This window comes from Balaenoptera musculus, chromosome 1 (genome assembly GCF_009873245.2).
Source record: "Balaenoptera musculus isolate JJ_BM4_2016_0621 chromosome 1, mBalMus1.pri.v3, whole genome shotgun sequence".
Classification (NCBI taxonomy): Eukaryota; Metazoa; Chordata; class Mammalia; order Artiodactyla; family Balaenopteridae; genus Balaenoptera; species Balaenoptera musculus.
Genome location: NC_045785.1, coordinates 106,278,739 through 106,296,468, shown reverse-complemented (window position 1 = coordinate 106,296,468; position 17,730 = coordinate 106,278,739). Strand labels below are relative to the sequence as shown.

The 17,730-nt window shown below is 42.4% G+C and overlaps 1 protein-coding gene across 21 annotated transcripts in view; it reads right to left on the bottom strand.

Moving 5' to 3' along the window:
* The window catches only part of LOC118897873 (phosphodiesterase 4D interacting protein), a 218,171-nt gene that overhangs the window by 13,616 nt on the left and 186,825 nt on the right, over positions 1-17,730 (bottom strand). For all 21 annotated transcript variants that reach the window (XR_005020563.1, XM_036857374.1, XM_036857557.1 and 18 more), the window contains 5 exons: positions 15,219-15,470; positions 14,753-14,884; positions 13,949-14,068; positions 12,288-12,477; positions 11,549-11,673 (listed from right to left, as the gene is read on the bottom strand). Coding sequence is in view for 20 of the 21 variants with exons in the window: in XM_036857374.1 (XP_036713269.1) it covers positions 11,549-11,673; positions 12,288-12,477; positions 13,949-14,068; positions 14,753-14,884; positions 15,219-15,470 (819 nt within the window). In the remaining variant the exon portion in view is untranslated. The remainder of the gene's footprint in view (positions 1-11,548; positions 11,674-12,287; positions 12,478-13,948; positions 14,069-14,752; positions 14,885-15,218; positions 15,471-17,730) is intronic.

The following is a 17,730-nucleotide window of genomic DNA, read 5'->3' as shown; positions in this document are numbered from 1 at the left end:
TAAAATTTGTATGGAAACACAAAAGACCCCAAATAGCCAAAGCAATCTCGAGAAAGAAAAACGAAGCTGGAGGAATCAGGCTCCCTGACTTGAGACTATAATACAAAGCTACAGTAATCAAAGCAGTATGGTACTGGCACAAAAACAGACTTATAGATCAATGGAACAGGATAGAAATCCCAGATACAAACCTATGCACCTATTGTCAATTAATCAACAACAAAGGAGGCAAGCCTACACAATGGATAAAAGGTAGTTTCTTCAATAAGTGGTGCTAGGAAAACTGGACAACTACATGCAAATGAATGAAATTAGAACATCCCCTAACACCATACACAAAAATAAACTCAAAATGGATTGAATATCTAAATGTAAGACCAGATACTATAAAACTCTTAGAGGGAAACATAGGCAGAACACTCTTTGACATAAATCGCAGCAATATCTTTTTGGATCCACCTCCTAGACTAATGAAATAAAAACAAAAATAAAGATATGAGACCTAATTAAACTTAAAAGCTTTTGCACAGCAAAGGAGACCATAAACAAGATGAAAAGACAACCCTCAGAATGGGAAAAAATATTTGCAATCACTGTGACTGACAAGGGGTTAATCTCCAAAATATACAAACAGCTGATACAATTCAATATCAAAAAACAAAACCACCCAAGCAAAAAATGGGTAAAAGATCTAAATAGACATTTCTCCAAAGAAGACATACAGATGGCCAAAAAGCACACGAAAAGATGCTCAACATTGCTAATTATTAGAGAAATACAAGTCGAGACTACAATGAGGTATCCCCTCACACTGGTCAGAATGTCCATCATCAAAAAATCTACAAACAATAAATGCTGGAGATGGTGTGGAGAAAAGGGAACCCTCGTACACTGTCAGTGGGAATGTGAATTGGTACAGCCACTATGGAGAACAGTATGGAGGTTCCTTAAAAAACTAAAAACAGAGCTACCATATGATCCACCAATCCCACTCCTGAGCATATACCCTGAGAAAACCATAATTCAAAAAGAGTTATGGGGCTTTCCTGGTGGTGCAGTGGTTGGGAGTCCACCTGCTGATGCAGGGGATGTGGGTTTGATCCCTGGTCCGGGAGGATCCCACATGCCGTGGAGCAACTAAGCCTGTGTGCCACAGCTGCTGAGCCTGTGCTCTGGAGCCTGCGAGCCACAGCTACTGAGCCTAAGTGCTGCAACTGCTGAGGCCTGCGTGCCTAGAGCCCATGCTCCACAGCAGGAGAGGCCACCTCAATGAGAGGCCCGTGCACCACAGGGAGGAGTGACCCCCGCTCGCCACAACTAGAGAAAGCCCACATGCAGCAGCGAAGACCCAGCACAGCCAAAAATAAATAAATAAATAAATAAAAAAGAAAAAAAAGAAGAGTTATGTACCACAATGTTCATTGCAGCACTATTTACGATAGCCAGGACATGGAAGCAACCTAACTGTCCATTGACAGATGAACGGATAAAGAAGATGTGGCACATACATACAATGGAATATTACTCAGCCATAAAAAGAAATGAAATTGAGTTATTTGTAGCGAGGTGGATGGTCCTAGAGTCTGTCATACAGAGTGAAGTAAGTCAGAAAGAGGAAAACAAATACCTTATGCTAACACATATATATGGAATCTTAAAAAAAAAAAAAAGATTCTGACGAACCTAGGGGCAGGACAGGAATAAAGACGCAGACATAAAGAATGGACTTGAGGACATGGGGAGGGAGAAGGGGAAGCTGGGATGAAGTGAGAGAGTGGCATTGACATATATACACTACCAAATGTAAAATAGATAGCTAGTGGGAAGCAGCCGCATAGCACAGGGAGATCAGCTCTGTGCTTTGTGACCACCTAGAGGGGTTAGATAGGGAGGGTAGGAGGGAGACGCAAAAGAGAGGGGATATGGGGATATATGTATATGTATACCTGATTCACTTTGTTATACAGCAGAAACTAACACAATATTGTAAAGCAAGTATACTCCAATAAAGATGTTAAAAAAAAAAAGATATTGTAGGTGGGGGACCTTCAAGATAGCAGAGGAGTAAAACGTGGAGATCACCTTCCTCCCTACAAATACATCAAAAATACATCTACATGTGGAACAACTCCTACAGAACACCTACTGAATGCTGGCAGAAGACCTCAGACTTCCCAAAAGGCAAGGAAATCCCCACATACCTGGGTAGGGCAAAAGAAAAAAAGAAAAAACAAACACAAAAGAATAGGGACAGGACCTGCACCTCTGGGAGGGAGCTGTGAAGGAGGAAAAGTTACCACACATTAGGAAGACACTTCACTGGTGGAGAGTGGGTGTGGGAGTGGGGAAAGCTTTGGAGCCACAGGGGAGAGCGCAGCAACAGGGGTGCAGAGAGCAAAGTGGAGAGATTCCCACACAGAGGATCAGTGCTGACCAGGACTCACCAGCCTGAGAGGCTTGTCTGCTCACCCTCCGGGGTGGGTGGGGGCTGGGGGCTGGGAGCTGAGGCTTGGGATTTGGAGGTCAGACCCCAGGGAGAGGACTGAGGTTGGCTGTGTGAACACAGCCTGAAGGGGGCTAGAGCACCAAAGCTAGCCGGGAGGGAGTCCGGGAAAAACTCTGGACCTTCCTAAGAGGCAAGAGACCATTGTTTTGGGGTGTCCAAGGAGAGGGGATTCCTACCCCATTTGCCCGCAGAAGGCAGAGCACTGCCTAAACGAGCTCCAGAGATGGGCGTGAGCCATGGCTATCAGCTCGGACACCAGAGACGGGCATGAAACTCTAACACTGCTGCTGCAGCCACCGAGAATCCTGTGTGCAAGCACAGGTCACTATCCACACCTCCCCCCAGGAGCCTGTTCTGCTTGCCACTGCCAGGGTCCCGTGATCCAGGGACAACTTTCCCGGGAGAACACATGGTGCGCCTCAGGCTGTTGCAACGTCATGCCAGCCTCTGCCACTACAGGCTCACCCTGCATTCCAATTATGACTACCGTACCACTCTCTCCCCCTGGCATGAGTGAGCAGAGCCCCCTAATCAGCCACTGCTTTAACCCTGTCTTGTCGGGGCAGGAACAGATGCCTGAGGGCAACCTACACACAGACATGGGGCCAAAACCAAAGCTGAACCCCAGGAGCTGTGCGAACAAAGAAGAGAAAGGGAAATTTCTCCATGCAGCCACAAGAGCAGCAGATTAAATCCCCACAATCAACTTGATGTACCCTGCATCTGTGGAATACCTGAAGAGACAACGAATCATCCCAAAATTGAGGAGGTGGACTTTGGGAACAATTGTAGACTTGGGGTTTACTGCCTGCAACTGACTTGTTTCTGGTTTTTATGTTTATCTTAGTATAGTTTTTAGCGCTTCTTATCATTGGTGGATTTGTTTATTAGTTTGGTTGCTCTCTTCTTTTTTTAATTATTATTACTTTTAAAATTTTTTTACCTTAATAATTTTTTATTATTCTTTCTTTTCTTTCTTTTTTTCTCCATTTTCTTCTGAGCTGTGTGGCTGGCAGGGTCTTGGTGCTCTGGCCTGCTGTCAGGCCTGAGCCTCTGAGGTGGTAGAGCCGAGTTCAGGACATTGGACCACCAGAGACCTCCTGGCCCCATGTAATATCAATTGGTGAGAGGTCTCCTAGAAATCTCCATCTCAACACTAAGACCCAGCTCCACCTAACAGCCAGCAAGCTCCAATGCTGGACACCCCATGGCAAACAACTAGCAAGACAGGAACACAACCCCACCCATTAACAGAGAGGCTGCCTAAAATCATAGCAAGTTCCCTGACACTGCAAAACACACCACCAGACGTGGCCCTGCCCACCAGAAAGACAAGATCCAGCCCCACCCACCAGAACACAGGCACCAGTCTCCTCCATCAGGAAGCCTACACAAGTCACTGAACCAACCTTACCCACTGGGGGCAGACACCAAAAACAGTGGGAACTACGAACCTGCAGCCTGAGAAAAGGAGACACCAAACACAGTAAGTTAAACAAAATGAGAAGACAGAGAAATATGCAGCAGATGAAGGAGCAATGTAAAATTCCACCAGACCAAACAAACGAAGAGGAAATAGGCAGTCTACCTGAAAAAGAATTCAGAGTAATGATAGTAAAGATGATCCAAAATCTTGGAAATAGAATGGAGAAAATATAAGAAATGTTTAACAAGGACCTAGAAGAACTAAAAAGCAAACAAACAATGATGAACAACACAATAAATGAAATTAAAAGTTCTCTAGAAGGAATCAATAGCAGAATAACTGAGGCAGAAGAATGGATAAGTGACCTGGAAGATAAAACAGTGGAAATAACTACTGCAGAGCAGAATAAAGAAAAAAGAATGAAAAAAATTGAGGACAGTCTCAGAGACTCTGGGACAACATTAAATGCACCAACATTCGAATTATAGGGGTCCCAAAGAAGAAGAGAAAAAGAAAGGGTCTGAGAAAATATTTGAAGAGATTATAGCTGAAAACTTCCCTAACATGGGAAAGGAAGTAGTCAATCAAGTCCAGGAAGCGCAGAGAGTCCCAGGCAGGATAAATCCAAGGAGAAACATGCCAAGACACATATTAATCAAACTATCAAAAATTAAATGCAAAGAAAAAATATTAAAAGCAGCAGGGGAAAAGCAACCAATAACATACAAGGGAACCCCCATAAGGTTAACAGCTGATCTTTCAGCAGAAACTCTGCAAGCCAGAAGGGAGTGGCAGGACATATTTATTTAAAGTGATGAAAGAGAAAAACCTACAACCAAGATTACTCTACCCGGCAAGGATCTCATTCAGACTCGATGGAGAAATCAAAAGCTTTACAGACAAGCACAAGCTAAAAGAATTCAGCACCACCAAACCAGCTTTACAACAAATTCTAAAGGAACTTCACTAGGAAGGAAACACAAGAGAAGGAAAAACCCTACAAAAACAAACCCAAAACAATTAAGAAAATGGTAATAGGAACATACGTATCAATAATTACCTTAAATGTAAATAGACTAAATGCTCCAACCAAGAGACATAGACTGGCTGAATGGATACAAAAACAAGACCTGTATATATGCTGTCTACAAGAGACCCACTTCAGACCTAGGGACACATCCAATCTGAAAGTGAAGGGATGGAAAAAGATATTCCATGCAAATGGAAATCAAAAGAGCTCTGGAGTAGCAATTCTCATATCAGACAAAATCGACTTTAAAATAAAGACTATTAAAAGAGACAAAGAAGGACACTACATAATGATCAAGGGATCAATCCAAGAAGAAGATTTAACACTTATACATATTTATGCACGCAACATAGGAGCACCTCAATACATAAGGCAAATGCTAACAGCCATAAAAGGGGAAATCAACAGTAACACAATCATAGTAGGGGACTTTAACACCCCACTTTCGCCAATGGACAGATCATGCAAAATGAAAATAAATAAGGAAACACAAGCTTTAAATGACACATTAAACAAGACGGACTTAATTGATATTTATAAAACATTCCATCCAAAAACAACAGAATACACTTTCTTCTCAAGTGCTCATGGAATATTCTCCAGGATAGATCATATCTTGGGTCACAAATCAAGCCTTGGTAAATTTAAGAAAACTGAAATCATATCAATCATCTTTTCTGACCACAATGCTATGAGACTAGATATCAATTACAGGAAAAAAAACTGTAACAAACACATGGAGGCTAAACAATACACTACTAAATAATCAAGAGATCACTGAAGAAATCAAAGAGGAAATCAAAAAATACCTAGAAAGAAATGACAATGAAAACACGATGACCCAAAACCTATGGGATGTAGCAAAAGCAGTTCTAAGAGGGAATTTTATAGCAATACAATCTTACCTCAAGAAACAAGAAAAATCTCAAATAAACAACCTAACCTTACACCTAAAGTAATTAGAGAAAGAAGAACAAAAACCCCCCAAAAGTTAGCAGAAGGAAAGAAATTATAATGATCAGATCAGAAATAAGTGAAAAAGAAATAAAGGAAACAATAGCAAAGATCAATAAAACTAAAAGCTAGTTCTCTGAGAAGATAAACAAAATTGATAAACCACTAGCCAGCCTCATCAAGAAAAAAGAGAAGACTCAAATCAACAGAATTAGAAATGAAAAAGAAGTAACAACTGACACTGCAGAAATACAAAGGATCATGAGAGATTACTACAAGCAACTCTATGCCAATAAAATGGACAACCTGGAAGAAATGGACAAATTCTTAGAAAAGCACAACCTGCTGAGACTGAACCAGGCATAGAAAATATAAACAGACCAATCACAAGTAATGAAATTGAAACTGTGATTAAAAATCTTCCAACAAACAAAAGCCCAGGACCAGATGGCTTCACAGGTGAATTCTATCAAACATTTAGAGAAAAGCTAACACCTATCCTTCTCAAACTCTTTCAAAATATAGCAGAGGGAGGAACACTCCCAAACTCATTCTACGAGGCCACCATCACCCTGATACAAAAACCAGACAAAGATGTCACAAAAAAGAAAACTACAGGCCAATATCACTGATGAACATAGATGCAAAAATCCTCAACAAAATACTAGCAAACAGAATCCAACAGCACATTAAAGGATCATACACCATGATCAAGTGGGCTTTATCCCAGGAATGCAAGGATTCTTCAATGTACACAAATCAATCAGTGTGATATACCATATTAACAAACTGAAGGATAAAAACCATATGATAATCTCAACAGATGCAGAAAAAGCTTTCAACAAAATTCAGCACCCATTTATGATAAAAACTTTCCAGAAAGTAGGCATAGAGGAAACCTACCTCAACATAATAAAGGCCATATATGACAAACCCACAGCCAACATCGTTCTCAATGGTGAAAAACTGAAACTATTTCCTCTAAGATCAGGAACAAGGCAAGGTTGCCCATTCCCACCACTATTATTCAACATAGTTTTGGGAGTTTTAGCCACAGCAATCAGAGAAGAAAAAGAAATAAAAGGAATCCAAATCAGAAAAGAAGAAGTAAAACTGTCACTGTTTGCAGATGACATGATACTATACATAGAGAATCCTAAAGATGCTACCAGAAGACTACTAGAGCTAATCAATGTATTTGGTGGAGTAGCAGGATACAAAATTAATGCACAGAAATCTCTTGCATTCCTATACACTAATGATGAAAAATCTGAAAGAGAAATTAAGGAAACACTCCCATTTACCATTGCAACAAAAAGAATAAAATATCTAGGAATAAACCTACCTAAGGAGACAAAAGGTCTGTACACAGAAAACTATAAGACACTGATGAAAGAAATTAAAGATGATACAAACAGATGGAGCGATATACCATGTTCTTGGATTGGAAGAATCAACATTGTGAAAATGACTCTACTACCCAAAGCAATCTACAGATTCAATGCAATCACTATCAAACTACCAAAGGCATTTTTCACAGAACTAGAACAAAAAATTCCACAATTTGTATGGAAACACAAAAGACCCCAAATAGCCAAAGCAACCTGGAGAAAGAAAAACGGAACATGAGGAATCAGGCTCCCCGACTCCAGACTATACTACACAGCTACAGTAATCAAGACAGTATGGTACTGGCACAAAAACAGAAATATAGATCAATGGAACAGGATAGAAAGCCCAGAGATAAACCCATGCACATATGGTCACCTTATCTTTGTTAAAGGAGGCAAGAATACACAACGGAGAAAACACAGCCTCTTTGGTAAGTGGTGCTGGGAAAACTGGACAGCTACATTGAAAAGAATGAAATTAGAACACTTCCTAACACCATACACAAAAATAAACTCAAAATGGATCAAAGACCTAAATGTAAGGCCAGACACTATAAAACTTTTAGAGTAAAACATAGGAAGAACATTCTTTGACATAAATCACAGCAAGATCCTTTTTGACCCACCTCCTAGAGAAATGGAAATAAAAACAAAAATAAACAAATTGGACCTAGTGAAACATAAAAGCTTTTGCACAGCAAAGGAAACCATAAACAAGATGAAAAGACAACCCTCAGAATGGGAGAAAATATTTGCAAATGAAGCAACTGACAAAGGGTTAATCTCCAAAATATACAAGCAGTACATGCAGCTCAATGTGAAAAAAACAAACAACCCAATCCAAAAAAGGGCAGAAGACCTAAATAGACATTTTTCCAAAGAAGATATGCAGATTGCCAACAAACACATGAAAGGATGCTCAACATCACCAATCATTAGAGAAATGCAAATCAAAACTACAATGAGGTATGACCTCACACTGGTCAGAATAGCCATCATCAAAACATCTACAAACAATAAATTCTGGATAGGGTGTGGAGAAAAGGGAACCCTCTTGCACTCTTGTTGTGAATGTAAATTGATACAGCCACTATGGAGAACAGCACGGAGGTTCCTTAAAAAACTAAAAATATGATGAACTGGGCAATTGGGATTGACATGTATACACTGATGTGTATAAAACTGGTGACTAATAAGAACCTGCTGTATAAAAAAATAAAATAAAATACAAAAATTCAAAAAAAAAACAAAACTAAAAATAGAACTACCATACGACCCAGCAATCCCACTACTGGGCATATACCCTGAGAAAACCATAATTCAAAAAGAGTCATGTACCGCAATGTTCATTACAGCTCTATTTACAATAGCCAGGACATGGAAGCAACCTAAGTGTCCATCGACAGATGAATGGATAAAGAAGTGGCACACATATACAATGGAATATTACTCAGCCATGAAAAGAAACGAAATTGAGTTATTTGTAGTGAGGTGGATGGACCTAGAGTCTGTCATACAGAGTGAAGTAAGTCAGAAAGAGAAAAACAAATACCATATGGTAACACACATATGTGGACTCTAAAGGAAAAAACATGGTTATGAAGAACCTAGGGGCAGGACAGAAATAAAGACGCAGATGTAGAGAATGGACCTGGGGACATAGGGAGGGGGAAGGGTAAGCTGGAACGAAGTGAGAGAGTGGCATGGACTTATATATACTACTAAAATAGATAGCTAGTGGGAAGCAGCCGCATAGCACAGGGAGATCAGCTCGGTGCTTTGTGACCACCTAGAGGGGTGGGATAGGGAGGGTGGGAGGGAGACACAAGAGGGAGGAGATATGGGGATATATGTATATGTATAGCTGATTCACTTTGTTATAAAGCAGAAACTGACACACCATTGTGAAGCAATTATACTCCAATAAAAATGTTAATAAAATAAAATAAAAAAGAAACGAAATTGAGTTATTTGTAATGAGGTGGATGGACCTAGACTCTGTCATACAGAGTGAAGTAAGTCAGAAAGAGAAAAAGAAATACCGTATGCTAACACATATATATGGAATCTAAAAAAAAAAAAAAGGTTCTGATGAACCTAGGGGCAGGACAGGAATAAAGACGCAGACGTGGAGAGTGGACTTGAGGACACTCAAGAGGGACTTCCCCCTTGGAGGAGGAAGGGTAAGCTGGGACGAAGTGAGAGAGTATCACTGACATATATACACTACCAAATGTAAAATAGATAGCTAGTGGGAAGCAGCTGCATCCCACAGGGAGATCAGCTCTGTGCTTTGTGACCACCTAGAAGCGTGGGATGGGGGGGTGGGAGGGAGACGCAAGAGAGGGTGGATATGGGGATGTATGTATACATATCGCTGATTCACTTTGTTATACAGCAGAAACTAACACAACACTGTAAAGCAATTATATTCCAATAAAGATGTTTAAAAAATGTCTCAAAAGAATAAAAAGAAAAATAAAAGATATGGTACATATAAACAATGCAATATTACTCAGCCATAAAAAAGAATGAAATAATGCTATTTGCAGCAACATGGATGGACCTAGAGATTATCATACTAAATGAAGTATGTCAGACAGAGAAACAAATATCATATGATATCATTTATATGTAGAATCTTTAAAAATGATACAAATGAACTTATTTACAAAACAAACTGACTCACAGACTTAGAAAACAAACTTATGGTTACCAAAGCGGAAAGGGTAGGGGGGGAGGGATAAATTAGGAGGTTGGGATTAACATATACACACTTTAATATAAAATAGATAATCAACAAGGACCTACTGTGTAGCACAGGGAACTCAATACTCTGCAATAACCTATATGGGAAAAGATTCTGAAAAAGAATTGATATATGTATAACTAAATCACTTTTCTGTACATCTGAAACTAACACAACATTGTAAGTCAAATATACTCCAATATAAAAAATAAATTTTAAAAATTTTTTAAAAAGAGAAAAAAAATAAAACGGGAACAAAGTATGAAGACTTACCCAACCTGATTTCAAAATTTACTATAAAACTCTAACAATGTAGACAGTTTGGTATTGGTGTAAGAATAGGCATATTGATTAATGGAACAGAATGGAGAATTCAGAAATAGTCACTCACACATATATCGAGAAGTGATTTTTTTTTTTGCCTTGGCAATTGTTTTTCAATAGATTGCCAAGAAATTAGAAGATGGTCATGGTGATGAAAAATCAATTGTGTTTCTATATCCCAGCAAAAAAACCAATTATTTGGCAATTGAAATAAAAATGTTATCCCACACACATGTATCCCCCACACATGAGAAATATTTATGTATAAGTTAAAATATGAAAGATGAATATACTAAAAATTACAAAATATTACTAACAGAAGTTATGGTCAATTGACTGTAAAGCTGCCAAGGTAATTCAATGGGAAAATGACAGTCTTTGTAACAGATGGTGCTGGAAAAACTGGGTATCAATATGGGAAAAAAAGAACTTTAACCTTTTTCTCACTTCGTATACAAAATTAACTCAAAATGAAATGCAGTCCTAAACATAAGAGCAAAAGTTATAAAACTGCAAGAAGAAAAATACAAGGAAATCTTTATGATCTTGAGATAGACAAAGATTTCTTAGCTAGGACATAAAGAAAAGCATAAATAATAAAACAAAAAATTTGATTAATTGACCTTCAACAAAATTTAAAAGTTCTGTCTTTCAAAGACACTAAAAAGACTTGGAGAATATATCTGCAAATTATTTTTCTGACAAAAATTGCAGAATAAAAATTTCTTTAAAAAAAACTTTTAATTTTCTCACTGGGGTAAGAGCAGGTTGTCTGCAACATTGGCTGCGTGGGTGGTCAGAATTCACAACATTAAAGACATTTTCATATGATGATATCACCAGGACAGTTCTGTGTATTTTTTTTTGAATTACTGTATAATCTGGACTTTGATTAACTTGTCTCAGACCATGCAGGTGGGTGTAGTTCGACTCCTGTGGCCTATTTTTAAGGATGTCGAGGCTGGATCTTGCTCATGTCACCAACCTCTGGGCTTTGTGTGTGAGAGCTCCCCTCTCTTCTTATTGGGATCCTCAGTGACTGAGGTTTTTTTTCTGAGACAGAGCAAGATAGGTTTCCAAGATCTCCACAATTCCCAAGGTAAAGACTTCACCAGGACCCTTAGCAAGAACAAGAAGCTCACAGGGTGGGGAAGAAGGGAAAACATACCTTTCAGCCCCTTCTTGGAATTGCCATAAAGTGCCTCGTAGATCTGTAGCTCTGACTGGAGGGACTGGAAAAGCTGCTGTTTCTCTTCACACTGATGCTGCAAGAGGGCCAGCTTGTGCTGCAACCTGTCAGGGGAGAAGCGAGGGTCCGCTGAGTTGGTGGGGCCCCACCAGGGCAAAAGGCTGTGAGCCAACTTCTGCATCATAGAATTCTAGCCCTAGATGTCAACTCAGGGGTCATGAAGACCATCGCTTTTATTTTACAGATGTGGCAACAGAGGCTTGGAAGGTAAAGTAACTGTGCTTGGAGTCATGCCATTAGCTACCATACCTAGGACACACTACCTGGTATTCTTACTGCCCCACATTGCTCTTTTCATGTTGTCAAGCAGTTACAGGGTTTATGCTGGGGACTGGCATCATGGCTGGTGTAGAAGCTTCCTAGGTTATGGTGGGACTAATATCTTAAAACTAACTGGAAGCACAAGAATGTACTTTCTCCAGAATCTGATACGCTGAAGCCTTCCATAACAGGGTTTTACTCTCTCAACTTTCAGGTGAAAAAGACATTCCCAGAGAAGTCCGTCCTTCTGTTCAAAGTTACCCATAAATCCGGAATAGTGGAGGGGATATTGAGGTTTCCAAAAACCTCAATGGCAAGACCATTAACCGTCTTGCCAATATCCCTTTTGCTAAATCTGAAAATGGGCCACCTTCCTTATCCATGGGCTCCCTCTAACCTGGAGTCTTTCTCCTGGAGAGATAGTCGTTCCTCCTCGAAATGCAAGATCTCCTGCTGCTTCTCCTTCAAGTCTTCCAAAAGCTGCTGCCGTTCCACCTTTTGGTGCTCCCGCTCCATTTCCAGCTCTTGCAGCCGGGATCGAGAGGTCAGCAGAGCCTCCCTCAGGCATTCTGTTTCCTGGGAGTGCTCTGGTGAGCAGAACACAGGAATACATATATTGTAGGGCCAAAGGTCAGCAGCAAGCTGAGCCCAAGCACATCCATCCTGGCAAATAGAACTAAAGCAAAAGGAAGGCCAGCTTATGCTGCCAGGAGAGATAAAGGGAGGTTCTGCTATTATATCCACACATTCAGGGGGATGGGAACCTCCTTCTCTGCAATGCCCTTTGATCCTCTGATTTAATACGGCCCACCTTGCTTTTAGAGAAAACACTCTGCTTCCTGACGCTCACTGTTTTCTAAGTCCTCACATACTTTCTGCGCAGTAATCCATTCTTGAATTTTGCCAAGGATCAACATCAAAATTTCTTGTCTACAGTTTTTAGTATATATATTGTTTTCATCATATTGCAAATAGAGCCAACTGTTCTTTCCTGGTCTTGCAGCATCTCTCTGATCTTCACGATTTCTCAAAGACTATTGACAGGGATTCTGAGAATAAGGCTCCGGTGCTGTCAGTCGTCTGGGGCGGAATCACCTGTGCCCGGCAGACTGCGCTCTTTTAAATCTTACTATCTTCTCACCTGTGAGGTCTGTTCTGATCTTTCCAGGCATGCAATGGTAGTTTAGTAGTTCTGCCTTCTCCCTTATCTTATAATTTTTGTTATCTTGCCAAGCAGGGATCACTCCTCTCACATCTTCTTGCTCTGAGGAGGCTAATTTAGAAATATCTCTTGATGTCTTTTTCCTTTCCCACAAGCATTCTTTCATTCTGGGCTTAATCCTCTTAGCCACTATTCTTTGTCTGTTATGGCTATTCAATAAATATTTGTAAATAAAAATAATTTGTAATTGAAAGTATATTGATTCCATTAAGTCAATTAACACTAAGGTCAGCTGCCCCACCAGGCCACACAGGAAATGAGGCCCACACGTGGATGCCCACTGAATAGTGTTGGGAAAGCTCTGGAGGACATTTTGCTAGCATCTTCAGACACAGAGTCATGAGGACTAGTGACCAAAGAGGAGCCCTGAGTGTATCAGTAGGGAGGTGGTGAGAAGATATGGGGACAGCAGATTGGCACAGGGAGGGACACACAGAACGGCTGCCAAGTCTGGAGAAACCTGAGAGAGTATATAGGCCTCAAGTTGCTCCCTGTCCTGGGTCCAAACTAGCTGTGAGCTGTGGGCAGGTAGAACAGGCACTAAGGTATGCAGTTTGATAGCTAATGACTGAGTATCTGCAGGCGGGTTGCACAGAGGTGGTGGATTTCCGAGAGCGCCTTGTCCTTGGAGCCTAGGAGTCTAAGGGCCTGTGGTTGGGAATTGTCAGGAAGTAGCCCTTTCTAGATTGAGAATAGCTACGGGAGTTTGAGGTTGGTGGGTCTGGGTAGCTCTGTTCTCTCCACCTTGTCTCTTTGCTTCTCCAGTTGGTGACTGGTATGGCCAGGGAGGAAAGGGACCTAAGAGTAACCACAGTTTGTGGCTTTTGACCACTCACCTCTGGAAGCATGACTGAGCTGAGCCTGAAGCCTCTGGTTTTCTTCCCTAAGGAGTCTGTTCTCATTGCAGAGCTGAGGTGTGGACTCCAGGCCCGGACTGTAGAAGTTAGAGGTGGGTCCTGTCCCAGGAAGTGCAAGCAGGTAAGTTACACATTTGGGTAACAGACGCTCTCTGTGTTGCTCATTCTGTATCTCCAAAGATACTATCCCAACCCAGCAGAAAACCCAGAGAACTCGCATCCTGGGCCTAAAGCCTGATGGGCCGAATGCCTGGCTTTTGTGCGGCTCCTCTGAGTGGGTTCTTTGCGTGCGTTATCACGTGCCCTGGCTGTAGCTGTTCAGGAGGCCCTTTCCCCTAAATAGCTGCTGCTGCGGTGTGGGCAGGACAAGGGCGTGTGGAAGGGACGGCCTCCAAGTGTCAGCAGCCTGGGGGAGAGTGTGGGGAGGAAGGCCACCTCGGTAAGAGGCTGGAGGAGGCCCTGCAGACCTGGCTCTACCACTTGCCAATCACAGGACCAGGGCACAGAAGTCAGCAGGCAGATATGAGCAGATTAGGATGGATGAGAAGTCAGAGGATTCTGGCGACCAGACCTGGTTAGATCTGCCGTGAGGAAAGCTACTCTCTGAGCTCAGGTACAGCTGCAACGGGAGAATAGTACTTGCCCCCTGCCTTGCTGACTGTAAGGAGCGAATACAGAAAAGCAGACCTCGGTGCTTTGAAGTCTGCGAAGCTCTGCCTAGGGGTTGCCCTTCCGCAGCTCCCTAATGACAACCAGAAGCAGGAAGCCCTGGGCCTCTCCTACCGCTTCCGCGGGCGGTGGAGCTGAGCCTGTGTTCCAGCTGCTCGCGCAGGCGGTCGTTAATGCAGATGGACTCCTCCAGGCGCTGGCGCAGGCTCCGGATCTCACCAAGGTGCTCCTCTAGCAGCTCAGCCCCTGCAGTCACCCCGCAGGGCGGGAGGAGGTGGGAGGTGGAGGATCCCGGTCACTAGTGGGGCCATGTGGGGGGTGGGGCTGGGCCAGTAAGATCCCTAAACGTGGCCGTCCTCTCACATGGGCATGCAGGAGCTCAGCTGACTTCGTTTAAAGAATAAATTGGCTTCAAACACAGGACAGCTGGTGCTAACCAAGCCCCATGGGCCTCCTCCCATACAGGGGTATGTGTAAGAGAGTTGTAAGTGTACATGTACAGTTACCATGGTAACTGGTAAGTGTAAGGTGTTACACATGGTTTAGAAAAATAATTGACCTGCTCGGCTTTGTGCTTTACCTGTGGGTTTGGAGTTAAGCTGGTACATGGAGGAGCCTGAAGATAGGTCCCCAGATATGCTCCCCTTCTGAGGCCTCATCATGTCCCATTGGCCTCTGCTGCCCAAGTACCCAGGCTCGAGGATTCTGCCCAGTTCTATGGTGCCCCTCAGAGGAGAGAGGGGCTGGGCAGGGTTGAGGTAGTGGGAAGAGCTGGCTTCTAAATGGTTGGTCGGCAATGTGGCTGGGGAAGCAGGATGAACATTGCTGACACCTGGGCAGAAAGAAACATGAATGAGAAGCAGTATCAGAACAGAAGGATCGGCAAGGAAGCATGTGATTGCTAAGAACAGACACTAAAGGGGACACGTGGGCTATCAGAGGTCCCAGTCTGCTGTGAAATACCAATTAGATGCGGATTCCCATCCTAGAGGCTATAACTTTTCACCCCTTGTATTTGCTAGCATGAGACACCAAGAGGTAGGGGATGAATAACGTATCAGAAAGTCACCAGTGTACACAAAAGGGAAGTCCAGTGGCGCTAATCCTGGCTCCTGTGATAATTCCTCATGATAGAATCCAGGGAAGATCCAGAAGTAGAACTCACTGGGAAAATCAGAGGTTAAGAGTGTGATGGGCCATAGCATTGAGCACACCTGTGAACGCGAATATTTGTGTCCCTATGAGTACTTGCTGTACCCAGAGCTAAACTGCCAGTTTTTCGTTTTTCCTTTGGGGTTGTCAGAAGAGAAAGGGGGTATAAATCCAGCTAGATGTGGTGGCCCCAGTTACTCCAGAGTGAAGAACTTCTTTGCTGAGGCTGGGGGAGGTTCTAGGTAAGGCAAGAGGTGATTTCATTCTTACCCAACATGATTCCAGGAACTGAAATATGTCATCATATTTAGACTTTTAGACTCATGTCTGAAGAGTCATGAACACTCTTCCATGGGGGAGGGAGGACCTTTCATTTCATAGGCTGATGCTTTCATAGATCCTATGAAATCATGGGCCTTCCCATTATCTCTGCTTCTGTGTAAAAAGAAGCCCAACTTGGTGGAGAGAGGGAAAGAGGTGAACAGCGCCATAGTTTAGGATATTCACATTCAGAAGACTACTTTCTTCCAGGGATTATCAATATGGGCAGCAGAGTAAACAGGTATCTCCACCTAAGAAATAGGAGTGAGGAGTGAGGTCATGGTTCCCTCTAACCAAGCCAACCCCCTTTGAGGGATTAATGTAATTGGCAGTTGCCAATTTTGATCCTCATTTATAACTGTTTCTCACATTTGGCTACATACTGGAATCATCTGAGACAATGTAAAAACATGTACTGGTGCCTGGACCCCCAGAGATTTTACCTTGATTGGTATGCAGTGCAGCTTGGGCACTGGATGTTTTAAAATCATCCCAGCTGATTCTAGTAGGCAGGAAAGTTTGAGAAGTATTGTCATGGGTCTCCCCTTCCCCAATTTGCAAAATACTAGATATTCATTAGGATCACAGGAAGTTAAAGAGGGAGATGAAACACGTAAACATCTAAACTATAGTCAGTATTTAAAAGAATGTGACTTACTGCCTCTCTCACACCTCCTTCAACCTCAACCCCACACAGGCAGAGGGGGAAATCAGTGATTGTCGACAGTCAGCTTACTATCTCACCAAGGTCATAGGAGGTGCCAAGTCTATCACTAACAGTGATCAGTATTCTCATGTTCCAGTCTTCCCGGCCACACGATGCAGAGCACATGCCCTAAACCATGCAAAGACACCAGACAGACTCTTGCACAAGGAAATTTTAGCCCCACAGTGGCCTGAGAAGCCGCCATGCACCACTGTCCACTTGGAAGCTTGTTTCAAAGCAAAGGAGGAGCGCTGGTGAGGACTGTGCTTGACAAGGCAAAAGAAAGGGCTACAGCCTTCCTCACCAAGCCTGGGACCACCCAAACTCTGGCCAATGGCACAGACTGGATATGACTCCAGTTCAACCCACATCACACACCCTTTCACGCACAGTGCTCTCCTTCCTCCATCTTTCCCTTTGGGCAAAGACAAATTGACAGTGTGGAAAGATGAAGGAAAAGGTGTCAAGGAAAAGAAAGGTAATCTAGAGAACAGTCTTGCCTTTTGGCATGGAACAAATTTGTTATCCGTCAGTTGTTGCTTCCAGGTGTGCTATAGTAGCAAGTTCTAGATCAGAGAGAACAGCACCTTCCTCTCATCTCTAAAGACAGAAAAGATTGTTGCAAGGGGCCTCCAGAGTTGTTCAGCCGAGCTCAGCTCTGTGCTCTGAGCAGGATTGTAACAAAACCATTCTAGATAACGAAGGTATAATGGAAATATGGAACTGGGAGCAGAGGATCTGAATTCAAGCCCATTTCTCCCAGTTACTAGTGATCTTGAACAAGTCACCTCACTTCCCTGAGTTTTAGTTACTGCTCTGGCAGGGAACAGGGTAAAACCATGTTCACGTTGGTAGGTAAACCTAGGTTGCTGTACCTGTGTAACGCTGATAAGCAGAAGGTAGCCTCTTAGAC